This window comes from Colletotrichum aenigma (assembly GCF_013390185.1).
Source record: "Colletotrichum aenigma strain Cg56 chromosome Unknown KSG_Cg56_contig08, whole genome shotgun sequence".
NCBI lineage: Eukaryota > Fungi > Ascomycota > Sordariomycetes > Glomerellales > Glomerellaceae > Colletotrichum > Colletotrichum aenigma.
The window spans coordinates 837,056-861,707 of NW_023500914.1; the positions used below are offsets into that span (position 1 = coordinate 837,056).

The 24,652-nt window shown below is 54.8% G+C and overlaps 11 protein-coding genes across 11 annotated transcripts; 6 read left to right on the top strand and 5 right to left on the bottom strand.

The window, feature by feature from the left end:
- Positions 1-772: 772 nt before the first annotated feature.
- emc1 (ER membrane protein complex subunit 1) lies at positions 773-3,730 on the bottom strand (the record flags this gene model as incomplete). Its single annotated transcript, XM_037327035.1, has 2 exons — positions 773-808; positions 860-3,730. 2 exons carry the CDS (start codon positions 3,728-3,730, stop codon positions 773-775), a joined length of 2,907 nt encoding a protein of 968 aa, XP_037173672.1.
- Positions 3,731-4,113: 383 nt separating this feature from the next.
- ISY1 (Pre-mRNA-splicing factor ISY1) lies at positions 4,114-4,818 on the top strand (the record flags this gene model as incomplete). The annotated part of the gene is made up of 1 exon (XM_037327036.1): positions 4,114-4,818. The coding sequence occupies one exon, from the start codon at positions 4,114-4,116 to the stop codon at positions 4,816-4,818; it is 705 nt and encodes a 234-aa protein (XP_037174263.1).
- Positions 4,819-5,309: 491 nt separating this feature from the next.
- On the top strand, positions 5,310-5,776 carry CGCA056_v011791 (37S ribosomal protein MRP2; the record flags this gene model as incomplete). Its single annotated transcript, XM_037327037.1, has 3 exons — positions 5,310-5,416; positions 5,484-5,655; positions 5,714-5,776. 3 exons carry the CDS (start codon positions 5,310-5,312, stop codon positions 5,774-5,776), a joined length of 342 nt encoding a protein of 113 aa, XP_037174262.1.
- A 606-nt stretch (positions 5,777-6,382) lies between these two features.
- CGCA056_v011792 (uncharacterized protein) lies at positions 6,383-7,815 on the top strand (the record flags this gene model as incomplete). Its single annotated transcript, XM_037327038.1, has 2 exons — positions 6,383-6,450; positions 6,498-7,815. 2 exons carry the CDS (start codon positions 6,383-6,385, stop codon positions 7,813-7,815), a joined length of 1,386 nt encoding a protein of 461 aa, XP_037174646.1.
- Positions 7,816-8,195: 380 nt separating this feature from the next.
- Positions 8,196-9,851, bottom strand: CGCA056_v011793 (uncharacterized protein; the record flags this gene model as incomplete). The annotated part of the gene is made up of 1 exon (XM_037327039.1): positions 8,196-9,851. One exon carries the CDS (start codon positions 9,849-9,851, stop codon positions 8,196-8,198), a length of 1,656 nt encoding a protein of 551 aa, XP_037174264.1.
- Positions 9,852-10,298: 447 nt separating this feature from the next.
- CGCA056_v011794 (tRNA threonylcarbamoyladenosine dehydratase) lies at positions 10,299-11,929 on the top strand (the record flags this gene model as incomplete). Its single annotated transcript, XM_037327040.1, has 3 exons — positions 10,299-10,475; positions 10,538-11,414; positions 11,463-11,929. 3 exons carry the CDS (start codon positions 10,299-10,301, stop codon positions 11,927-11,929), a joined length of 1,521 nt encoding a protein of 506 aa, XP_037173766.1.
- A 1,928-nt stretch (positions 11,930-13,857) lies between these two features.
- On the top strand, positions 13,858-15,408 carry alo-1-0 (putative D-arabinono-1,4-lactone oxidase; the record flags this gene model as incomplete). The annotated part of the gene is made up of 1 exon (XM_037327041.1): positions 13,858-15,408. One exon carries the CDS (start codon positions 13,858-13,860, stop codon positions 15,406-15,408), a length of 1,551 nt encoding a protein of 516 aa, XP_037174259.1.
- Positions 15,409-15,602: 194 nt separating this feature from the next.
- Positions 15,603-16,550, bottom strand: CGCA056_v011796 (uncharacterized protein; the record flags this gene model as incomplete). Its single annotated transcript, XM_037327042.1, has 1 exon — positions 15,603-16,550. One exon carries the CDS (start codon positions 16,548-16,550, stop codon positions 15,603-15,605), a length of 948 nt encoding a protein of 315 aa, XP_037174261.1.
- Positions 16,551-17,473: 923 nt separating this feature from the next.
- atnG-2 (ABC transporter atnG) lies at positions 17,474-22,442 on the top strand (the record flags this gene model as incomplete). Its single annotated transcript, XM_037327043.1, has 12 exons — positions 17,474-17,662; positions 17,718-18,246; positions 18,293-18,519; positions 18,567-18,846; positions 18,899-19,132; positions 19,188-20,002; positions 20,052-20,214; positions 20,265-20,624; positions 20,685-20,799; positions 20,848-20,919; positions 20,969-21,703; positions 21,764-22,442. The coding sequence occupies 12 exons, from the start codon at positions 17,474-17,476 to the stop codon at positions 22,440-22,442; spliced, it is 4,398 nt and encodes a 1,465-aa protein (XP_037174260.1).
- A 224-nt stretch (positions 22,443-22,666) lies between these two features.
- On the bottom strand, positions 22,667-23,404 carry CGCA056_v011798 (uncharacterized protein; the record flags this gene model as incomplete). Its single annotated transcript, XM_037327044.1, has 1 exon — positions 22,667-23,404. One exon carries the CDS (start codon positions 23,402-23,404, stop codon positions 22,667-22,669), a length of 738 nt encoding a protein of 245 aa, XP_037174258.1.
- Positions 23,405-23,834: 430 nt separating this feature from the next.
- Positions 23,835-24,539, bottom strand: CGCA056_v011799 (uncharacterized protein; the record flags this gene model as incomplete). Its single annotated transcript, XM_037327045.1, has 1 exon — positions 23,835-24,539. One exon carries the CDS (start codon positions 24,537-24,539, stop codon positions 23,835-23,837), a length of 705 nt encoding a protein of 234 aa, XP_037174257.1.
- Between the last annotated feature and the right edge of the window lie 113 nt (positions 24,540-24,652).

The window sequence follows — 24,652 nt, forward strand, 5'->3', positions numbered from 1 at the left end:
CTCATATCTTCGCACCATGACACGGCTTTAGACCGTACAAGGGAAGTCTCAAATCGCCGGCCCGTTTTCAAGAAGAACTATCCAAATTCCTTGCGGATATCTTCGCTCTAAGTCAGTGATCTGTCGCAGGGAGCATCGGTGACAGCTCTCTACTCATAGCGAAGATCGCTGCGAGAAACATTCATGAGCATGGCGCAAACCCCCATGTGTTGACTCAAATCTCGCCCCCATTGACAAGCCCGAACAACTTCATGTCAGCGTAAGTGGATGAGAGCCTCCAGCGACGAATACGTCGACTGATGGGGGCGTAGTATCGTGGCGGCGAGCGTGATGGCCTTCTAGATGAGAGGTTGGCGAGGGTAAGCTACAGGCAAACAAGCCATCGCCATCTTCACAGAATGAAGCTCGGAAAGAGGCTCCCATCTCGAAATCACTACATGTGAATCTACGGATGCAGTGAGGGCCAAGACTACTATCCCGGGGCATGTCCGGACCCGCGAGTGCCATGTACCTACCCAGCAACTTGACAATTTACTTCTCACAGCCACTAATGCCCCACGGACTCATATCATTGAGGTGAAGCAGCGAGATGACAGAACTTGAAGGAAGGGGAGACGTCGATGACGCTAGAATGAGCACACGGTAATGACAGTGGCCAGAATACCAAGACGACCATCACGACACGGCAGAAGGCGCCCAGGCGAACAAGAAGGGGCAGACCGGTGACTCAAGCTCGTAAGACTTTATTATGTCATATCATATCATACACTATTTATGCCCATCTCATGTTCGTCTGCTTCTTGCGGACCTGCATAGCGTTAGTCAAAATCATGCATGCCTAGGCTTGGGGTTTACTCACAATGGGGCCCAACACAGCAACACCGACGGTGAGGGCAAGCACGGTCGAAATCAGGCTAATCTTGTTGAAGCCCTTTCCGAGGATATCAAAGGCAAAGCTGGGGGTAGCGCGGGTGCCGAACACATCAACACCGAAGGAGAATATCAGGCTGGTGCTCTCGACGATTGTGGGGGAAGTGATGATCTTCTGGATGCCGATAACGTCGCGCTGGTGGGTGATGACCTGTCTGGGGTCGATCTCCAAGGCCGGGTGATATCTGACCAAGCCCTCGGCTTCCATCTCGGCCGGGGTAGGGTCGCGTCCGACAGGGCGGCGCGGCTCGAGAAGTTGACGGGGCAAGCCGACAATGGCGTGGGACTGTGGTAGGTAGCCGAGAACATGGCGGCTGGTGATGCCCTGCCTGGTCTGAGTGACGGCCAGAGCAGCCAAAGGGGCTGACAAAATCCAAGCCTGACTGATGACGGAGGGAAGAGGAGCACCGGTGGGGGTCTCAACGGGGTCGGTGGAAGAGAAATTAGCAGCATCGCCGAGCGGTCCACGGTCGTTGGCGTAGTCACTTTCGTACAAGTCCGAGACGACGATCTGGTAGCCCTTGAGGGACTGGCCAGATTGGGGCTGTCCGGCGTCGTCCTTCAGGGCGTACTCGCCGAAGAAAGTGCACACAAACCAGTTCTCAGAGAGGGTACACTCGACGTTCTTGTCGGTGTCAACACCTTCGTAAGAAGTAGAGTGGAGGACCTCTCCGGAAACCGAGTCGAGCAGAGACACGCTGAGAGTCGACTTGGCGGCGTTGACGGTAGAGACGACGATGGTGTTCGGGTTCAAATACTTGTATCTGACCTTTCTGTCGCCGAGAACTCTACCGATAGACGCGATGGGGTCATGGACAGGTCGGGTGGCGATGTTGACAATCTCAAACCCGGCCGGTGGTGTAAATTCCCAGGCGACTTGCTCCTTAGCAGTGCCATCCTCGTCGATGTAAGTAAGTCCTTTGAGCTCGCCGTTTGTTCCACGCACAACAACAGTCTGCTTAGGAGCCCAAGCAGCAGGAACATCGCCGATGGCACCGCCAACACCAACCGGGGCAAGCCACGGGCCAGAGGGGCTGTCCACAATAGCGGCAGCCTGGGTTTGCGCCCAGGAACCCTCGGGCATGACATCAACCATCTTACCGGTATCGGTTTTGGCGACGACGTATTCACCGTGGAAGCCGCGAACAGTGACGTGGGACTTGGCATCCTCGACAAAGATGCCCTTTACGTCCCAGGAAGACCCGCGGGGGATCTTGAAAGCGTCAAGCTTCCAGATGACCTTGCCATGCTTGCCAACGTCAAGGCCGAAGAGCTTGCCGCGACGGGTGGCCAAAACAACCAACTTGTTGAAACCGAAGGCATCGCGAGAGAGGCCTTCAGTCTTGGAGACTTCGGCCCCGGTGATGCTGCTGACAAGACGCTGAGGGATTGAGGCGACGTAGTCAGGGAGGTAGGCAAGGTCGTCAATGTGGCGGGTGACACGGTGAATGTAGGCGGACAGAATGCTACTGTGAGCCTCGGCCTCGAGGGTCTTGGCAAGATCCTCGCTCTCGGGAATCTCAGCAAAAGCGGCGGCGACACCACCAGTCAGACCTTCAGGGCGGCTCCAAGCCTGTTCGCCGTTACGAACAAGCAGCCAATCATCTGAAGTGGTGACGGCGGCGCATCGGACGGCGAAGTTGTCGCCAGCCTTCTTGATAACCTCCGAAACGGCGTGAATAGCAGAGACGCTTTCGGTGCCGGCCTTGTATGGCCAACGGCCCAAGATGGCATGAGAGCTGGAAGACGTCAGGATAACCTCCTCCTCGGTAATACGCGTGAACCAGACGTTGGCGCCCTCGGAGCTGGTGGAGAACGCGCCAAGGCCTGGCAACAGAGGGAGTTCGTGGTCCCTGGTGATGGCGTTGTTCTTGATGTTGACATGGTATACCTCGCCCTTGTTGCCAGCCTTTGTCCTGCTGTGGACCAGGAAATGCGGCTCAGACTGGAGGTGATGAGGGGCATGGATGGCCACCTCGAGCGTGTCAGCAGGCAGAGGAAACTCCTGCTTGGTCTTGGTACCAAGGACGTTGACTTTAAGCTTCGAGTGCGCAGCATCGGTCCAGGCAATAATGGGAGATGCCGAGTTGGCACCAACGAGCAGGAGATCCTCCTTGGTCTGGACGTCGCCCTTCGAGCCAAGGCTGATGTCGTCAACGCGCCGGCCGTCAACCGTGTCATGGACTGACACACGAACGCCGTACGAGTTGGCAGAACCATATAGGCTGACCACGAAGATCTTTTCGATGTTGTTGGACACCTGGAGGGGGACGGTTTTGCTCGTGTCGTGGAACTCGAATACGACGCTTCCATCCTTTCCATTGAGCCGTCTCAGGGTCGAAGATCCATCCTCCTCCTCAAACAGCGCCAGCACGTCTTTGCGCCCATTCTCTGTCAGCTCCATGACCTCCAAATCCCTTATGTCGCCCGTGAAATCGGTCCACCACACGCTTCTGCCCGACATGGCGTTCCAAGCCTGTACGGTGTTGCCATACGCAGAGACCACCCAGTCCTCGCCCTCGGCCGCTCGCAGATGTCCACCGCCGTTCGTGATGTTTCCCGTGAGAAATTGGCGCCAGACCACGGCGCCATTGCTCGGGTTGACGGCTCCGACAACGCCGACGTCGCTCAAGGAGTACAAGAGGGAAGCCTTGTCGTCCTTCCTAGGCTTGTGGAAGAAGGTCGTCTCGACCTGAGGCACGCCGATAAGTTCATGGTGGTAGTCGATGTCGCCGACTTCGTCGACGAACACCGCGCCTACCAGAGATGAGGCTGCGAGAAGCAGCGTCGGGAGGCGCATCGTGGGTTTGGTCTGAAGTCGCGCGAGCTGTTGATAGCTCCAGAAATGTCCAGATGTATTATTTAGCTTGGACATAACACTGTTCAGTACGGATACAGCAGCGCGGGCAGCTTCGCCCCACCAAAGTACCTAAGCCGTTGGCTGATTGGGTGCAGAGTGGCCTGTGCTTCGTGGAGAGGTTGGCGCATTACCTTCAATGGAAAGTTGCACCAACTGCTCCTCCGCGACTTTCATCTCCAGCGCCAGCCCGACTCTCATTCCAGGAAGCCCGACGCCTCTCCGGCCCCAAAAGCTGTCAAGATGGTAAGTTATCATAGTATTTCTATGCAGCACTAGAGCGCTAACGTGATTTGCAGGCGCGAAATTCGGAGAAGGCGCAGTCTATGCTGTTTCGCTTCAGAGAGGCACAGGCTGCGGACCTCGGAATCATCGACATTGGCAGAACAAGGCGGCCAAGAGTAATCACCGAAGTCGACTCGATACCCTCCTGCGAAAAATGGCGTGGTCAGGTGCTCAAGGAGATCTCGCGCAAGGTCTCCAAGATCCAAGACCCGGCCCTTAGCGACTACCAGATCCGCGACCTCAACGACGAGATCAACAAGCTCATGCGGGAGAAGTACATGTGGGAGGTACAAATACGGAATCTGGGAGGACCGAATTACATGCGCGGAGGCGGCAAGATTTACGACGAGCAAGGACGTGAGATACCCGGCGGCGGCAAAGGCTACCGCTACTTTGGACGCGCGCGAGACCTCCCGGGAGTCAAGGAGCTATTCGAAGCAGCAAAGGCGAAAGCGAGCGATGAGAGACCTCTGGAGACGAGGGATGACCTGCGGAAACAGGTCGATGCGGCGTACTACGGCTACGCGCCAGATGAGGAGGACAAGGACTTGCTCGCGTACGAAGCTGCCAAGGAGGAGGAAGCATTCGAACACATGGCAAAGTCAGGAAAGCAGCAAGCGCCAGAAGATTGGGAGCCACTGCCAGGCGACGCAGGGGACGGCAAGGGCTGGGTGTTGCCAACGTTGGAGGAGGTGCAAGAAGAGTTGATCAACAGGAGACGGCAGAAGCTCTTGGACCAATTATAGCAATATGGCGCGGCGCTCTCCTCTTCTGCGTACAACGACAAATCTGATAATTCGCCGAGGGTAAAAGGATATTCTGGAGACGATGTGGTGGTGTACTTGTATTTCTGTTGGACGTCCAGATATAGACTGCGACGACGGCTGGCGTTCCGGGGGTCAATGGCTATTCCAATACCAAAATCATTTCCGTCACATCTCAATCGCTTCACAATACTAGCGGTTGCCTTATAAGACCAAGTGTGCGTACCATTCGTGGTTCGCATTGCGTCCCTGAATGGTTGGTTAATACCTTAGCGCTTGGGTAGCATTGAATTTCTTCGCAGACTGCTTGGGCTACCTACCCGTGCTCGGTGAGCTTTCGGTGACTGATAAGATAAGCACCCGCACCGACACCACGTGACGGATCTTCAATTCTGCGCGAGCTCTCTACTGAACTTCTCGAACACCACGACTGTCGACATCGTCGCCGCCCAATTCCCACCAACGCCGCCAAAATGTCGATGTTCCGTGCCAAGAAGCTCGACCTGGGCTGTTTCGTCAACATTCGGACGATTCGTGACCACACCAAGCGCCAGGTCTTCATGGAGCACGAGCCCGAGAGGTGAGAGCATCACCGAGCACCTTCGAAATTGCGCAGACCAGAGCACTGACATTTGCGATCGCTGCAGACAAGCTCTCCGTCACATTATCCGCAACGTGACCCTCCCTCCCCGCGTGCGCGCTGAGGCGCAGCTCCAGCTATCGCAGATGCACTCCTACACCCGCTCGACTCAGATCCGCAACCGTTGCATCCTGGGAGGCAAGTCAAGGGGTGTCTTCCGTGACTTTAAGATGACGAGGGTATGTTGAAAGCTGGCGAATTCTGGGCACGAAGGCAAAGGTGCTAACGCAGTCGCAGTTCAACTTCCGTATGCAGGCCTACGAGGGCAACCTGCCTGGTGTGAAGAGGGCCAGTTGGTAAACGAACCGGTGGAAGGAGACGATTCGACGATTATGGCACGAAAGCGCCTGTGTACAATATAAACATGATTGGGAAGCTCTTCAAGACGAAGTCAACTTCAATCAAGTTTAAACGACGTGTAGACGAAGAAGGCTTGGCGTTTTGGTCGCAGCTTCCCGGATCTGAGAAGGATATGTACAGATACCAAAACAAGTAAAATGCACAACTCCCATTTGTTCCGGGTATTTGATTATTTGCAGTTTCCTTTTGGTCTCCGGAAGCTTTTGGAGAAGGAACAGCCTGGCTTGTGACTTCCCGTTTGCTGCTTGTGGACTGGATATATCTGGACAAAGCGGCCTCTTACTTCCATCTTCCTGTACAAACAACAGCACGCCTTACCTCGACCTTGCTTTCATTTTTCACCTTCTGTCACACCTTCAGGGCACCAAACCAACCAACTAAGCCCTTCGCCAGTTCCTTCCTTCTATACTTCTCATAATTCCTACTCCTCGATTCTTTGGACCCTCTTCCTCTCTTCTTACTTCTCAAGGCAACCTCAGTAATCCTGAGGTCGGCTAGACTTCCTTCAACCAAACCACCTCGCCACTCATCATCACATTCGCAATCATGTTCCGCCGCCGCTGGTCTGCTCTGCCCGAGGACCCTGTGTTCCCCTCGGACATCAAGAAGCTTGGGTAAGCGCCTTCCCTTACGTTCGCTCAGCTGAAGCTAATACCAGCAGCTACTTCATCGACACTGATGATGAGATTCACAAGATCGGAGACCCCAGCTTCTACTTCAAGTACTTCCTTACCAAGAACGAGCGCGTAAACGACCGCCAGCGTTTCCACTTCAATGGCAAGTACCGCTGCAATCCACTTCCTGCCAGCTTTACTAACCTCGTCACAGAGGCCATCCGCGATGTCGTCCACGAGCGCCTCGAGAATCTCGGCATGAGCAAGACGCGCCTTCCTCTGGGCACCCAGGCCACTTCTCCCCACGTGCCCATCTTCACCAGTGCCAATCTTTCCACTGCCTCCCGCGTCGTCGTCATTTTCGGCGAGCCTTGCCAGGATCTCGGCAATGTGGCTCTTCGTGTCGTCAATAGATCTGGCGGAATCGATAAGGGCAGCATGGTCTCCATCGTCCGGGAGCTGCTCAAGCAGCGATCCTCTGCCACCGATCCTTCCCATCCTGGAATCATTCTTGCCAACGCCGGCGAGCTGTGGTGGTGGCCTGAGGGACAGAAGCCTCTGAGCCCCGTCTCGGACTGCGCTGTTCCGATGGCAAGCATGGTTCACCACGGCCGCGCTCACAACCCCAAGGTCCATTCCATCCCCAAGAATGAGCACCCGCTGGCGCACATTCAGTACGTCCTCAACGAGGCCGTTCCCGCCATCACCGCTGCGACTGCCTCCCTCGACATCATCGGCATCGGTCTGAGCGCCGACCACATCATGAAAGCCCTCGACAACCCTGGCACCTTTGATGTTATCGGCAAGAGAATCAACACACTTTCGGTCATTGGCTGCAGCACCAGCGCCGACGAGCTTTCTCACGAGCCCCTCAAGGATCTCCTCATCCGCCGCGGCCGAGCCTACATTACGGATGAGGCTGCCGCCATGACGCCCGTTGCGAAGCCCGGTGGCAACCCCAACACGGCTTCATTCACCCAGCATGGCTGCACCGTCTTCTCTTCTGGCGAGGTCTACTACATTGAGTTGATGTTCATCACCAGCCGCGTCCCGATTCTCGCCTGGCTCGAAGAAGTCGCCAAGGCAGGACCTGACTACCGCCACCCTGAGATCGTTCCCGTCAACCCGGTCATGCCCACCGACGAGGAGTGGGCCGCGACCACTTCCAGCTTCGATAAGATGTGGGAACAGATGCCGGAGTACGCGAAGCCCAGCATCGGATACGCTGTGCCCAAGGAGGTTGCAGAGCAAGCCAAGGCCCTCGAAGAACTGGAGCTTCACATGGAGGCTCAGGTTCAGAAGCAGCTCGAAACCAACAACGATGACGACGAGGAGGAGCAGTTGTTGCAGAGAGCTGAACGCTAGGATATTTCAGGTCGTGCAGCTCCAGCTCCTATCGCGGTCTAAGTCTTCGCACCTGACATATCCGTAGGCCAGGACGGACACATGCATAGACTTCCTCGCACGCAAGACCAGCCACACACGTGAGGGGAGGAGTGATGGAGTGTGTTTTCAGATAGAAGGATGTCATTGAGGGGACGCATGGAAGAGCGCTGCATACTCCCACCAATAGAGTGTTCTGGGGCTCAGCCGGGGATGGTTGGCGGTGCTCATCTGCTCTCTAAAGCTGCAGTACACAGTCACAAGGCATAGATAGGGGATCAAATTTCTTGGTATCATTGCTCTGCATTTTGAGTGTGTGATGTTGAACAATATTATACAGCAGCACAAAGTGCCCACAAGTCTTACGCCCGAAGCAATGATGCAAGCCCAGCAGCAGGTGGCTCGACATTCACCAGGAGCTCCCTGGTGCGGCGTATCCTCTCCGTGACAACGTCTTGCTCCGCAGCCCACCTTCCATCAACCGTCTTGGCCTCACTCCAGAATCCGAACGTGGACTTCGTAGGCGTGGCATTCTTCTTCGCCTCCTCCTCTTTAGCAAGCTTCGCCACCATCGCAGACCAGTTTTCTAGTCCAACACCCAAACACTCGCGGCACGTCTGGCGAGCCTCCCTGTCGCCGCCGACGGTGCCGACCTTGCGGAGCTGCTCCTCGGCAAGGTCAACAGCGTCTCTCGTCCAAGCCAGGCCCTCCTCGCGGTTTGCCTTCGCGTCCTTCGTCGCGAAGAGGATCTCGCCAATGTACAGGTTCAGACTGGCCTCCTCGCAAAGCTCCTTGGAATGTCTCCAGGGCGGGCGGGAGCCGTCGTCCGGCGGGGGCGGGTACTTTGGCGCCGCGGCGGCGTTCCAGACTCTCTGCCACAGAGACGTAGGAACCTCTTGCGGGCGCTCCTGGCCTGGGAGAGGCGTCGTGGGGAGGGCGCGGCGAGCGCGGAGGACGGAGATGAAGATGGGCAGCGCTGCGCTGACGTCGCCGCTCCTCGCCTTGTGCGTGGCGATCGACGTCAGGACGGTCAGGACGTTCTCGGAGGGTGGTGTCGTCTTATCGTTGATGGTGTAAGTGCGTCCGTCAACCAGCGATGCGGAAGCTGTTTCGGTGGCCAGGGCCAGTGCCCATTGGTACATCTTCTCCGCGGCATCGGGCATGCTCTTGAAATCCAGGAATGAAGCGTATGCCAGCGCAGCGTCCATCTTCTGGCGGTTCGTGAAGCCCTTCGTTGTCAGGATGCGCAGGTAGGTGTTCTCCGCCGGCTCGAAGGCGACCTCGCAGTCCTCCTCTCTGGGCGCCGTGTCGACCCCGTGGGGGATCGGCTTCGGATGCGGATTTGACGGTCCGATGACCATCTCTGGAGGAAACACACGGTTGCTCGCTCGATCCATTACCCATCCGTCCATCTGTTCCTGGCCTTCCGCCATCAGCATCAGAACCTCGTAGTATCCCCTCCTCCACTCCTCGCTCTTGGCCGACACATCCTTGCCAGCGGCGCCCAGCCCGTCAATCGACAGCGGCTCGCCCAGAAGCTCCCTGATCCCCTTGCCGTCGCGTTCTACATCCTCCAATATGTTCAGCGCCTCCCTGCACGAGATGATGACCTCGGCCCAGTCGACGTTCCTCAGGTGCGGGTTGACGGCCGCGCTCTTGGCCCCGCGGATCCACATGCGCGTGCGGATGGACCACTCATGCGGCGTCGGGAACTCCTTCTCGAGCGCCTCCTGATTGAGGAGGAAGACGATGGCGAGGACGCAGGCGGCGCCGCCCCAGATGGAGATGTTGTAGCGCAGGAAGAGGCTGCCCTCCCAGCGCAGCCATCGCTTCTTCTCGGTGGTGAAGTAGCGCGCGCGGGGGCGGTTGGCGACGGGTATCGTAAGGAAGGGCAGCTGGGGGCGGGTGGTGCTGCTGCGCGCGGTGAGGGCGGTGTTGCTTGTGAAGGGGCGGGTGGTTTGTTGCAGGCGGAACAGCCTCTGGAGGAGGATCCGCCGGAGGGCGAGGCGTTGGCGCATTTTCGGCTGCTGCGAGGCCTTTTGTGATGTTCAGATGAGGGTGTGGATCATGGACGGGAGAATTTGCGAGGTCGGGATCGTGGGGTTGATTTTGGTGTTGCGATTGATTTGCTGCTATCGTCAAATCTTGAAGCTGCCCTTGTCTGGTTGTGCCATTGAAATCTGGGGGGGGCAGTGGGGATGGAAGGTCCGTCCGTGCCCGTCCCGCTGACGCGGGACACTTTGGTCCCCTCTGATTGGCCATTGACCGAAAATCCATTTTTGACCTTGCTCGCCGATGATGGTGCAACATTTTGATTTTCACGATTAAGACCCAATTGCGAGGGTCAACCTATTTGATAGCAGGTGAGACTGGCTCAGTTGCTGACCTAGTCATTTGTTCTTCTTGAGCCAACCTCGCCAGGAGTCTCTTTTCATCCTTATTCATCATGAGCATACGAGTATAAAATGTCTTCACTTTTTTCAAAAGCGGCGTCAAACCCGCACATACAACTAGCAGCAACAGCGCTGCTATCCGGCGCGACAGTAGCATGTCTTATTTTCGGCTACCAAGCGTTCGAACGAGAAGAACGAATTCATGACCTCAAAAAGTCCATCCCCGCCTCCATCGACTCATCTGGAAACGTAAAGTCAACCCCTCCATTTGTGACTTTCAAAACCTCACAACTAACTCGCTTCAAAAAAAGCTCACCTCATACGGCGGCGCCTCTCCCCCTGTTGACAAAGAGGATGCCCGCAACCAAGCCCTGGCCCGTCGCGCCCAAGCCGGTGACTTTGACGAAGAACTGATCCTGGAACAACTCGCCCGCAATCGCGTCTTCCTCAAGGACGACGGCCTCCGCAGGCTGCGCTCCGCCTTCGTCGTCGTCGTCGGTGTCGGCGGCGTCGGCTCCCACTGCACCGCCGCCCTCGCCCGCTCCGGCGTCTCCAAGATCCGCCTCATCGACTTCGACCAGGTCACCCTCAGCTCCCTCAACCGCCACGCCGTCGCCACTCTCGCGGACGTCGGCATCCCCAAGGTCCAGTGTCTCTACCGCCGCCTCATCGCCATCACCCCGTGGGCCCGCTTCGAGCTCAAGAACCAAAAGTTTGAGAAGGACGTCGCCTCTGAGCTGCTCGCGCCGTGGGCCGAGGACGGCCAGAAGCCCGACTTCGTGGTGGACGCCATCGACAACATTGACACGAAGGTTGCCCTGCTCAAGTACTGCCATGACCACCAGATTCCTGTTATTTCCAGCATGGGCGCCGGTGCCAAGGGTGACCCTACTCGTATCAATGTTGCGGACATCGGCGCCAGCACCGACGACGGTCTCTCGAGGGCTACGCGCAGGAAGCTGAAGCTGCTTGGTGTGACTAGTGGTATTCCTGTTGTGTACTCCAACGAGGTGGCGGCCGAAGGCAAGGCTGCTCTGTTGCCCCTCTCTGAGGAGGAGTTCAAGAAGGGCACCGTTGGCGATCTCAGCGTTCTTCCCAGCTTCAGAGTGCGAATCCTCCCCGTTCTTGGAACCATGCCCGCCGTTTTTGGATACATTGTCGCGAACCACGTTATTCTCAGCATCTCAGGTACGAAACAATCAACCTACTTCAAGACCATGACTAACAGTAAGCTAGGATACCCCCTCGACTACGTCCCGGCGAAGAACCGCGACAAGCTCTACGGCGACATCGTTGGCTTCGTCCAGGGCTCCGAGACCCGCCTCGTCAAGCACCGAGACGGCGTCGAGGCATCCATGGGCATTCGGGTCCCCGTCTCCCTCGGCGACGCCGCGTTCCTGACCGAAGAGCTCTGGAAGGGCCGCAGCGCCGTCACCGGTCTCATTAACAGGCTCGTGCTCGTGCGGTGGAAGAGGCCTGAGGGCAAGACGAAGCTCGTCATTGGTGAGGGCTCCGAGCAGCAGAAATGGACCAATATCCGATTCCGCGACCTGGTCTGCATGACGAGGGATGAGGCTCTCCGCCACGAGAAGGAGTATCTCAACGGCGAGAAGAACCTGGAGGACTTGTACGACGCGGAGGTGATTGCCCGGGTCGAGGCAAGGCTGCAAGAGGCTGCCGAGGCGGAGAAGGATAGACTTTAGAAGATAGAGTATCACTTGATCATGAATGCATGTCCAAACATAAAACCCTAGTGCAATTCCAACAGAGCATGTAGATGCTCCTTTTCTCGGTGCTGTCTCTACGTTCTTGCCTGGGTGGTGGGTACAGTGTGTAGGACTGTGTAAGCTGGTGGATGTCACACTGTGGGTCAAGCCCGTAAGCTCGTCGCGTCCAGTCGCGTTCCTTCTTCTTTTGCGCAACCAACAGAAGGCAATCCACCTCCATCTTCTGCCAGGCTTTCTGACAACGAAACGTCGCACGCCCCGTGAGAATCCACGAGGCAGTTCAGATGATTGAACATGTCGCACAATATTAATTGTCGGGCGTCCTGGCAATTTCGCCATCTAGCCTGCGTCTGGATCGCTATTGCCGTCGCAGAGTCCCAAGACTGACCATTTGATTTCAGATCAACGCACTCGGCGACAGCTCGAGAGCTTCTTTCCAGCCATGTCATCACTCCAACCTTTTCATTCCTTTGCACGAAGCGCCTCTGATCCAGCGCGTGTGCTCTCTCGCTCGCTGGGTGGCTGTCTCCCAAGCGGGAAGCAGCATACTCCGATGCGCCTGAGATCGCCAACATCGTTTCTGTTCCTGATCACTGTACCACTTTTCGAGCAAGCTACCGTTTCCATCCCCTTCCTACTTTCAGAATATCGTCTGCGCTGATGACAACTCTCACAAGGTTATGGGATCGCCAAACGGTGTGGTTTCTAACGAAACCCTCCATTTGGTGACGGGACCAGCACCAAGAACAGAGATCTGAGCAGGCACCAGCTGGTGTTCCCCCAGTCTGGAAACAACTCGTTGCGTTTCTCTTCCAGGCTTGCTCACGTTCTGAGATCACGCGCCGCCATGACCGACAAATTGCAACAAGTCTAGAAGCAAGGTAGTTGGCCGACGGTTGCAACCCCTCTGGGGCAGTGGCTTGCCTTGACCATGCGCATGACAGCAATCATATAGTTTTCAATCGGAGCTGGCCGGTAAGTTCAATCTTTGGCGTGTCTGAGAATACTTGCTAACAGAAGACAGATCTCAGAACTGCTCGCCCAGTGGCTGCGCAGCGAGGAATTCAGAATTGCCCGGTGATGACCCAGAGTCCGAAAAGCCAAATTTGCAGACAGCACAAGGGTACATCCAGTCACTTTGGCGGAGCCCATCGGCCGTTGTCCGTGAGAACAATAAGAGAGCTAATCTGAGGGCATTTTCCTTTCGTTGTGTTGTTTGGTTGTATGCTGGGTATATCTGTCAAGTGGCGGCGACCTGGAAATCTGGTAGCTGTGGGGGGTCAGCCTAGGTACGAGAGACTGTGTTATAATACAATTCACGTTATTTTAGATATCATTCACATACGCGAGAATGCATGAAGAACTGCGACGAGGTTGGAAAAATGCACAGAACGACGGACGGTACGTCTCGGACCTTCCCTCGGCTTGGTCGGTGCAGGGATTGCAGCTCAGCGGAATGCACCCCGCGGACTTGGGGAGGAAGCTGTGGGCTTAGCGTGGTCGGCCCTAGCTTATCGGCGCATCCACATGTCGCAAACAGCAACTCGATGACGCGACCATCCAGATTTCGAAGAGCTCGTCGGGCTAAAACGGTACCGGACTGAGAGACCCTTTTATTCATGTTCCATCCCGTCTCCTTCCAGCCCTTTCCCACGCCAGTCGCGCGGGTCTGGGGTAGAAATTTAGCACATTCCGTCTTCTCTCTCACCAGCCATGCGTCCTTCATCTACCTGTGCTGCTTCCACGGTTGTGCGAATGCGCCGAGCGCCGAGTTGACCTAGGGCGCCAACCTTGATGAACGTGAACAGCCTAGCGAAGTAACTCTGAGCCATCAAGTTACACAGAAAACAAGAAACAGACAAGCTCAACTTCACCCAGGATTGACCTTTCCTACCCCCGGGGCCATGGACCCTACCATCCTTGAAGAGCTCGAAAAGAGCTCCAACGACGTGCCCTTTCGCGCGCGTCCCAACCACGTCCACCACACGTGGGCCAAGACTTTCTACTCCCTCCCGGAGCTTTACATCCAGCCCGAGTCCCTCGCCGAGATCGAAAAGGTGGTGAACCTCGCGCGCAAATGCCGCCGTCGCATCGTGACCACCGGCTGCGGCCACTCGCCGTCCAACATCACCTGCACCTCGAGCTGGCTGGTCAACCTCGACAACTACAACCGCATCCTGTCCGTGGACAAGTCCTCGGGCCTGGCGGTCATCCAGAGCGGCATCCGCCTGTACGCCCTCTGCGATGAGCTCGAGTGCCACGGCCTGGCCATGCCGAACCTGGGCAGCATTAACCAGCAGTCCATCGCCGGCGCCATCTCGACGGGCACCCACGGCAGCAGCCTCTTCCACGGGCTCATGTCCGAAGACGTGCTGGCGCTGAAGATCACCCTCGCCAACGGCAAGACCGAGATATGCTCGCACGATGAGAACCCCGCGCTCTTCCGCGCCGCGCTGCTGTCCCTCGGCGCGCTGGGCATCATCACCGAAATCACCTTCCGCGCTGTGCGCTCCTTCACCCTGAGGTGGACGCAGACCATCGATACAGACGTCAAGATGCTGAACGCGTGGAAGAAGGACCTGTGGACGCAGAGCGAGTTCGTTCGCGTGTGGTGGTTTCCGTACACCAGGAGAGCAGTGGTCTGGAGGGCGGACAAGACGGACGAGAAGCTCGTGGAACCACCGAGGAGGAATTACGACGGCGCGCTGGGGTACTACGTGTACCACAACCTGCTGTATTTGGCGCAGTATGTGCCGCGGATCCTGCGCATGGTTGAGTGGTTCGTCTTCGGCATGCAATACGGCTTCTCCAACGGCTCGACCATATCCGCCGTCCAACCCAGCCGCAAGGCCCTGCTCATGAACTGTCTCTACTCCCAATTCGTCAACGAGTGGGCCATCCCGCTCGAACGGGGTCCCGAAGCCCTCCGCCGTCTATCGTCGTGGCTAAACCACCTAACACCGTCGGACCCAGACTACGTCCCCCATAATATCCCCTTCTCGGCCAAAGGCCTCTACGTTCACGCGCCAGTCGAGGTGCGCGTAAGCGACACGACCCTCACCTCCAACGTGCGGCCGTACCTTGACCCGACCTCCCCCGATGGGCCGACGCTGTATCTCAACGCGACGCTGTACCGGCCGTACCTCATGGACCCGCCCTGCCGAGCGCGGTACTACGAGGCCTTTGAGTGGCTGATGGAGGATCTCGGGGGCAAGCCGCACTGGGCCAAGAATTTCCTCGCGAGCGAGGCGGTGGAGGACTTTTACGGCAGGGAATTGGTGGAGTGGCGGTCCGTGAGGAACGCGGCTGATCCGGAGGGCATGTTTGTCGGGCAGTGGCACCGCGAGAAGGTGCTTGGCAAGGGACCGAGACTTGCGCTGGAAGAAGCTGAGTCTGGGAGGACACGGACGAGGGACGGCGGTTTGGAAGTCTCGGGTGTAGTAGGAAAACGGTAGATACGGCTACTTCTTGATGTCCTTGCCGTCACAGATGCGTTCGAGTCTGTGACGAGTGGAGGGTCTACGCCAGCAAACTACACGAATAGTATTTTCTTGTTACATTATTTCATTCTAGGATGGTACTGCTTGAACTACTCGCAAAGTACTACATGGACACACGTAAGGGGGGCTGGCGTCGCAATGTCGACATCTCACGAGTCCCATTCCTTCGCCTCGATTTGCTCGAGCCCTTGGAAAAGTCTTCTACTGCCCAACACCTCGTCATACAACTCAATTTCCTGCGACATCACATCTCGAAGTTCGACACCACTACTTTGTAATCTTTCTAGAAAAGAAGTCCACTGAGGTGTCTTGGGCAAAAAAATCCAGGATTGCCAATAGAGGTCAGTCGCAAATTGCCTTGTATGCCTCCAGCTCTGCGGGGTATCTTCTGCCTCGCGAAGTAGATAGCTTGTCTGGAAAAATGCCCATTCGTTTAGAACGACTGGCGCCCCGTTGGTGAACTCACGCTGTATGAGTTTGAGGTTTGGGAGCCAGTGCCTCATCTCCAGCAGCCACTTGTTCTCCGATGTGAGCCCGTTCATGTTCTCGATGATTGACTTACACTCGCTGAACCACGTTTCGACGACGATGTTCTCGACGTATCTGAGCCACTGGAGATGCGGCAAGTCGTCGATCAGGTACACTTGAGGAGTCTCCCTGCTCAGGTTTATAAAGTCCACCTCCCAGTTGATCATGACGTCCGACCTCAGGCCCTGCTCAGGTGGTTGCGAGATTGACCAGGGGTCTAGGCTCTTGCGAAGATATGTAGGAAAGCCGAACCGCTTGCGAAGGCTGCGAGCGACGGACCTCGACATACGATCAATGGTGTTGTCGATGGAGTAGTAGTAACTCTTCGCGTTCCAGTTGTGGCCTGGGGCAACGGGGTATAAATCCCAAGATAATAAGATAGTATCGTTCCCTATAAGATCCTCGTAGCCCTCCCAATGCGCGAGGAACTGGCGTGGGATGAGGTAGAACTCTTTCCATATCATTAGTCGAATGGCCGGAGGGAGTTGGTGGAATCGATGGAAAGTCTGGGCACAGGGCGATTCCAAGAAACACTCGTTTCTAGGCGAAGGCTCGTCAATATCCATCATTTTGGTGCGTGTTGCTGTCTTGAGAGGGAAATAAGGCAATGAAATATTTTTGATGTAGGCCTTCAATACTCTTATAAATATTCCAAAAGCCCTCCTAGGGCCATCAAGTCTGGGTGTGAGTCACATGTGTCCGTCCACAAGTGAAATCAAGACTCGGCTTTTTGAATGATGGCCAGACCGTCGAGGTATTTTATGATTCGACCTCGGGGCGAAGAGGTGCCTGAGGCCAGTGAGGCCAATAGAAACGTCAGGGCTATAACAGATGGGATCGGTAGGGAGGGCTACAGGCCTTCGTTGTAGAAGTATCAACGCCAGCGAGATAATTGCGCAATGCCTCTCCTGGTCACGTCATGGTGTTGGCCTGCTCGCAGGTCTTCGCGCAGTATCTGAATGCAATTCTTCATTTAAATTCCTCTTTAGAGTTGGTATTACTGGTATTATGTCATGGCACCGAGAAGACAATCAACCCGAAGATACATAATACATACGCACAACAGCAGGTTGCTAGAGCGATGTGCGATTCCAATACTCGCCTCCAAGATATTCATTCATCCAAGCACAAATACCAAGACTCCAACGGCCGCTGATAAGTGAACAAGAGGCACCAACCGTTACTATTTGAACCCAACCCAGCAGTACGCGTGTCTCTCACTGTCAATTAGCGATGTATTATTGGACGAATCGGTCGCTGCTGTCAACTGCAGTTGGAACACTGTGCCTCCTGTCAGCATCAGCGCGCTCGAATAGGAAGCTGGAATCCTGCGCCAGGGGGTGCGACTGATAACTTGGCGAATGGATAAGAACCTCGTGTTTCGCAAAAGCGTTGGTTATCTGCTTGGTCGCAACGCGCTTTTCCAGCGCATGCTATGTTTCTGACCATTTCCCAAGCGTAAGTCACGTAGCCTCTGAGCGTGACTGGCAGCATGAGCGACGCCGACAACTATTTCGGCCCGCAGGTCAACGGCTACTTTGACTTCACCGTACTCTTTGAGCAGAGCATATTGTCCATCCTGCCCACCGCCCTTATCATCCTCCTTGCTCCGGTTCGCATCACCTGGTTGCTTCGCAATGACATCCGCGTTCGAGCTGGAAAACTGCTATGGTTGAAGCTGGTAATGTCGAATTCTATGGCAAAACAGGTTTCGTATAATGAGCTTATTCGTGAAGGTCGCAATTTCTGTGTTCCTATGCCTCCAGATCGTTCTCATAGCACTATCGTCCATACCATCAACACCCAGAGCTCGCACCTCGGTCGCAGAAAGCGCGCTGGGCTTGATCGAAGCAATCGCCCTCGGTGCCCTATCCTACACGGAGCACAAGCGTTCCATCAGGCCTTCGGCACTCATCGGCCTGTATCTGTTTCTTACCATCGTCCTCGACATCGCGCAAGCCAGAACACTATGGCTCAGAGGTGGTCTGAGATCGGTCGCGGGCATCTTTACTGCCTCTTTGGTAGTCAAGGTGGTCGTTCTCGCTCTTGAAGAGACTCCCAAGCGAGTTCTTTTGGCCAGCAGTGAAAAGGATGTTGCCGTCGAGTCCACTACCGGTGTCGTCAGCAGAAGTCTCTTCTGGTGGCTCAATTCGCTATTCTTCCAGGGCTTCAGGCTTCTCATCGGTCTTGAGGATTTGGGCGCCATCGACCCCAAATTTGACTCGGCGCGTCTGCTTGACATGCTAGATAGAGCGTGGGCTACAAGTGCGTAACACCGTTCCATCTACAGATGCCATCTAATATTGCATAGGTAAGAAGGATAGCAAATGGAGCCTGGTTATCAGCACGTTCTGGGCATACAGAACCACCTTCCTTGCTGGTGTTTTGCCCCGTCTTTTGTTCGCGGGCTTCACGTTCGCCCAACCGCTCCTCGTCAACCGCATAGTCAACTTCGTCGGCAGCCCGTGGGGGGAGGACTCAAGGAACGTAGCTGCCGGCCTGGTCGGCGCTACGGCTTGCATCTACGTCGGACTTGCCGTGGGTCTTTCATCTATCCCCTATGCATCATAGGCTAATAGCCATAGATATCTCGATGCTGGTACCAGCACATGACATTCCAGCTCGTAACCCTCTTCCGCGGCGGACTCGTGTCGCTCATCTTTAAGAAGACCTTGGACCTAGACGCGTCGGCGATCAAAGACTCCGCGCCAGTCACGTTGATGAGTGTCGACATTGAAAATATCGCCGTGTCTTTGACGTTCATTCATGACATCTGGCCTGCGATTGTTGAGCTTCCAATTGGGATCTACCTCCTGTACCGTCAAGTCGGACCACCTTGCTTCCTCCTTCTTATCCCCGGGCTCCGTGAGTGAATTTCATCTGGTCATTTCCCAAGCCGCTGCTAACGAACGTGAAGTCTGCACTGCGGTTACTACAAAGTTATCTGCGCGCATGGCCCCGGCTCGTGTTGCGTGGAACGAAGGCGTTCAGAAGCGTATCTCAATCACATCATCACTGCTGAACCAGATCAAGGGTGTCAAGATGATGGGTCTCGCCGACCATTTCTCCAGCATAGTGCAAAAGTTTCGCATCACGGAGCTGAAGCTCTCCGTCAAGTTCAGAGTTCTTATCACTTTTCTCAGTGTGATTGGTGAGATCTTTTCACCTCAATTCTAGTAATCTGACAACTGACACCACATTTCCAGTTGGAGCCGCCGATCAAATCACACCGGTGGTCATCATCGCCGCCGCCGTCTTCTGGACTCGGGCCGAACAAGGCTTGAGCATAGCCGAGGCCTTCACTGCCCTGTCGATAATCGTTCTCGTGTCTGCCCCCTTTATGAAGTTGATCGTTTCCATCATTCAGCTCGTGGGTGCTCTTGGCTGCTTTACTCGGATCCAGGAGTTCCTTCTCTTGGACGAACTCGAAGACCGGCGGGAGATCTTGACCAACTCTGAGAAGTCCTCGCTGGACTCTACGCGGCTGCCGCCCAGCCTCCACGGGTCAGACTTGCAGCCCCTGACCCCAAGGCATCAAGTCTCGGCTAGCAATGCGGTCGAGTTGCAGTCATTGAGAGCTACCACTCTCAGACCGGCATCCATCGAACTGGGCAAGCCACTTGTCAGCATCAACGAAGCGAAGTTCACTTTGAAAGACGGCACCGAGATCCTAAGGGATATCTCACTTGTGCTGAAGAAGGGCTCCATCTCCATGCTTGTTGGCCGTGTTGGCTGTGGCAAGTCTTCTCTCCTCAAAGGTATACTCGGCGAGTTGGTGATTTCTTCCGGCACCGTGACTCTACATACCTCTTCCGTTGCATTCTGCGACCAAGCTGCCTGGTTGCGTAATGTTTCCGTCAAGGACAACATCATCGGCCAAGTCCCTTATGATGCCGCTTGGTTCTCGGCGGTCGTCCGCGTATGCAGCCTGGACCAGGACATTGCTCTGTTTCCCAAAGCTGAGGAGACTCTTGTTGGCACTGGCGGGGTGGCTTTGAGTGGTGGGCAAAAACAACGAGTGGTAAGTCAGGCTCTGCGGCGTTATTCCATCGTGGCTCACGGACTTCCAGGCACTCGCTCGCGCTGTATACTCTCGAAAAAAGCTGCTGCTTCTTGACGACGTCTTCAGTGGTCTTGACAATAGAACCTCAAAAGCGGTGTTTCAACGCCTGTTAGGGCATAATGGTCTTCTTCGACAGGCTGGCATGACCGTACTCCTTGCCACCAACCATGGTAAGCCTTCTCACAGACTTTACTAACTCTGTAGACTAACACACTTTTAGTGAACTTCCTTCATGCTGCCGATTGCATCACTATGATCGAAGATGGTACCATTGTCCGTAACCAAATCGCTTTCGACTCTGTACCAAGGTCTGTGTGGGGTCATCTCTCTCAGGACGTGAAGGGCAAGGAGCTTGCAGAAGATGACGATCATGATGCCGAAGAGCCGACCGAAGATGAAGCGAGGACCATCAAAGTAGAGGCTCCAGTACCAACTAATGCCAGGGTCACCGAGGCACAGCTCACGAGACAGACCGGTGACACCGAGGTCTATAAGCTCTACTTCAGCTCCATCGGGTGGCGGATGTTGGGTCCCTTCGTATTCATGGTCGTTTTGTACGTGGGCTTTACCAAGCTTCCCCGTAAGTGTCCTTCAACTATGCAAATTCCGATCGTGAGGCTTGCTGACATCTCGATTACAGAGATTTGGCTGCGAGTGTGGACAGAAGAGGGCACGAACGAACGTCCGGCCATGTACTTCGGTATCTACCTCATGTTCGCTTTGCTGTATCTCGTCATGAACGCCGTCTCCCTGAGGTAAGTTTGCTTTCTTTTTCATGTAGACTTTGATGCTAATAACTCAAGTTTCTGGATGCTCACCGTCGTCCCTCGATCCGCACGTCATCTCCACCAGATGCTCCTTGACGCTGTCCTCGCGTATGTATCCAGATCTCCTCTCATCACACTCAACTAACAACCGCTACAGTGCCCCCCTGGTCTTCTTCACAACAACAGATAGCGGCGTGACCCTCAACAGATTCAGTCAAGACATGACTCTCATAGACCACCGCCTTCCCATGTCCGCCTTTGCAACCCTCCACACCTTCCTCCTCGTCATTGCCGAAACGGCTCTCATCGCCTCCGGCGCATCCTACTTCGCCGCCCTCATCCCCCCTTCCTTCGTGGCCCTCTACCTCCTCCAGAAATACTATCTCCGCACCTCCCGTCAGCTCCGTCACATCGACCTCGAAGCCAAATCTCCTCTATTCACCCACTTCACCGAGGTCCTCGCCGGCCTACCCACACTCCGCGCCTTCTCCTGGCGTCCGGCCATGCTGCGCGAGAGCCAGACTCTACTGGACGCATCGCAGAGGCCGTACTATCTCTTCTTCTGTGTCCAGCGCTGGCTTAATGTCGTCCTGGATCTCTTTGTTGCAGGAATGGCGCTCTGCCTGGTTGCTTTCGCATTGCACTTCAATAACACTACTACCAAAGGCGCCATCGGTCTCGCAATGGTCAACATCATCAGCTTCAACCGGACGCTTGCTGAATTCATTGAGATGTGGACTATGCTGGAGACGAGCTTGGGGGCTATTACAAGGCTCAAGTACTTCATTGAGCACACCCCTCGCGAAGACCGAGAGTGCGAGAAAGACATGCCCCCTCCGTCTTGGCCAGAGAACGGCAAGATTGAAATTGGCAACGTGACTGCAGCTTACAGGTCCGCATTATTCCCTCTTCCTCCGTTTCAGATTATCCACTGACGTTTATTCCTCACCAGCGACGAAACCGATCCCGTCGTACGAGATGTGACTCTTGCAATCCAGCCTGGTCAGAAAGTCGGCATCTGCGGCCGCTCGGGCAGCGGCAAATCTTCCCTCCTCCTGACCCTCCTCCGTCTTCTTGACACTGACCCCAGCGGCACTATATCCATTGACTCCGAATCCCTGACCACCATTTCTCGGACCAAGATCCGCACGTCCCTTACAACCCTTCCTCAAGACCCTGTTCTCTTGCCCGGCACAGTCCGTGACAACATCGACCCCGCAGGCCACACCCCTGACGCAGACCTCATCGACGTCCTCCGCAAGACTCGTATCTGGGACACCCTGGAGTCTCGAGGTGGACTTGATGCGGAAATGTCGGAGGCAGGACTTTCAGCTGGACAGAAGCAGTTGTTTTGTCTTGCGAGAGCGGTGTTGAAGCATGAACATGTGGTGTTGTTGGACGAGGCGACGAGTAATGTTGATCATGGGACTGATGAGGAGATTAGGAGAGTGGTGATGGAGGAGTTTAAGGGAAGTACTGTTGTGGAAGTTGCTCATCGGTTGGAAGCCATCGTCGGATATGATGTCGTTGTTGTTATGCATGAGGGGAGAGTTGTGGAGGTTGGAGACCCGAGGGAATTATTGGGGAAGACCTCCAGATTTAAGGGGTTATGGGATAGTCGCGCGGCGTAGATTTGGGACAATTCCTACGTCCCTACAACGATAAGAATCTCGCCGTTCAATCTCAGGCAACTGGCATGACCGAATGTCTTCCATGTCACAGTTGAAAGGAAGGGATGGAGGAGCTCACAGTGACCTCTGATGGCCCCTCGAGTCTCAATCTCTTTCGGTAGAACCGGCAAGCATCGTTGCAAATGGGTCATAAAAGTGACTGAAGATTTCCATTTCAAAGCTTATTACTTCACAATATTCGTGACTACTTCAAACAGAACCTCGGACCAGATTTGATAACCCTTCTCGTTGAGATGAACATGGTCTACCAGACACTCATCCTTATCAACCAAGGGTGGCTCCAGAAACTCTATCCGATCTGATCCTTCCTCTTGAAATTGTCGAACGAGCTCAAAATAGTTCTTATTCGCTTTCACCACCAGTTCGTCATTGATATCCTTCCTCTTGAAGAGCCCGACGAGGAGTATCTTCCCGCCCATTTCGAGCAGAGCCTCGACGATCAACCGAAGTAGAGCTAGATCGGAGTCTCTCAAACCGCGCTTGGGATGCAGGTTGTTTGTGCCCACATGCAACACCCATAATTTGACGTTACGGTTCCGAAGCGCATCCAGCAGACCACCCAGGGGTCTCGAGGGGTCTGATGAGCCGGTAAGTCGATAGATGACATTTTCGTACTTGTCGCCGCCTACGCCTGCATTCAAGACGCCCTGTAACCGTGCAGGCTTAGTCGAAGAGGCATGTGGCTGTTGCTGAGCCATGGTTTCTTCGCTGATCATAGTTGTGGAGGGCCATGGGCCGAAGCTCGGAGATAGGCCAGTTGTGATCATGCGTTCGATCATAGAATCTCCTAGCAACACAATAGACGGTTGCGTAGGGTTGTTCTCGAGTTCTGCAAGGTGCCTCTCACGAGATGTCTCATGAGACCGTTGCTTGTATTTGCCGTGTGGCATCAGATTCTCCATCTTTCCAGGTTTCGACTGACGCAGTGTACTTGACTTATTGATAAAGAATGATCACGAGGAAGGTTGGGTGATGGGTGCAATGTAAGTTGTTGATGTGAAAGACTTCATTTTCGTTTTGAATTGTATCCAAAGTGTTTAGCATTATTTGAGGCTGTATATCCGTCATTCGTCGCACGTGAGAGCGTACTTGCTTATTGGGGCTGTGCTCATCTCACGAACCTACCCAGCCTGCCGTTGACTCATCCGGCATACATCCTTGTCTTTTCACAGCCCACCACGAACAACTCTTCATTCAACTGAATGCAGATGATCAATTGTAGTAAGTCGAAATAGGTCGACGGCATTTGTTGTTTGTGACGGTACATTTGGCTCTTGCTTCAGAGTCCCACCATCCGTTGCCTCTTCATCCTCCGTTGAGCGGCCCAGTTTATCAAGTATGAAAGTAATCAGTTACTCCACCAGCAGTCCCAGAGGGACCATGCCCTACCCAGTCTTTCAGAAGATCATTGAAGTCGAAATCGACAACTAATTCATCAGCCTTCAACGAGTTGCTAGAATCATAGAGAGGAACGAAGTCGCATGTCTTATTCGGAAACACAATGCTGGGGGTGCTCGATGGGCCAATGGTACTGGTACATCCGTTTGGGGGAACTTCATCGCCCGTAACGATGATATCCTCATGTTCTGGCTGCATGTTGTTGAGTATCCTTCCATTTGGAAGGTTGAAGAGATTGGGCTCAACCGGTCCCTGAAGTGCACCTTCCTGCCAAGATCCAACGATATCCGTTGTTGACATTGTCTGCAATACTGGCGGATACTGGAACTTCGGAGAGTTTTGTGGGATGGAATGTTGATGCCCTATGATATCTGCTTCCAGATCTGGAGCGGCGCTCTGATTTTTGAGATCAGAACTTGATACGTCAGGACACATAGCATCTCCGTCGTTCCGTGGGAGCGCTTTCCTCTCCGTGATCTGTTGTACTCTTTCCGCGAAGAACCGTTCAAACGTCTCTAGAACCTTGCGGCGCTTGCGCTTCTCCAAATGACCGCAAATTGGCTCCAACTTCGTAAACATGCGTTCTTCAGACTCTGATGGTATATCGCTGAAAATGCTCTCAACATTGCTCTGGTCCATTGAAAGTAGGTTTTAGTTATTCGAGCGGTCATCGAAGTAGGAATAGTCTTAACGTTATAAGTTAGTTTGCAAACAAGAAATAGAAGGCAAGTCAGCTCATATAGGTCCAAGTA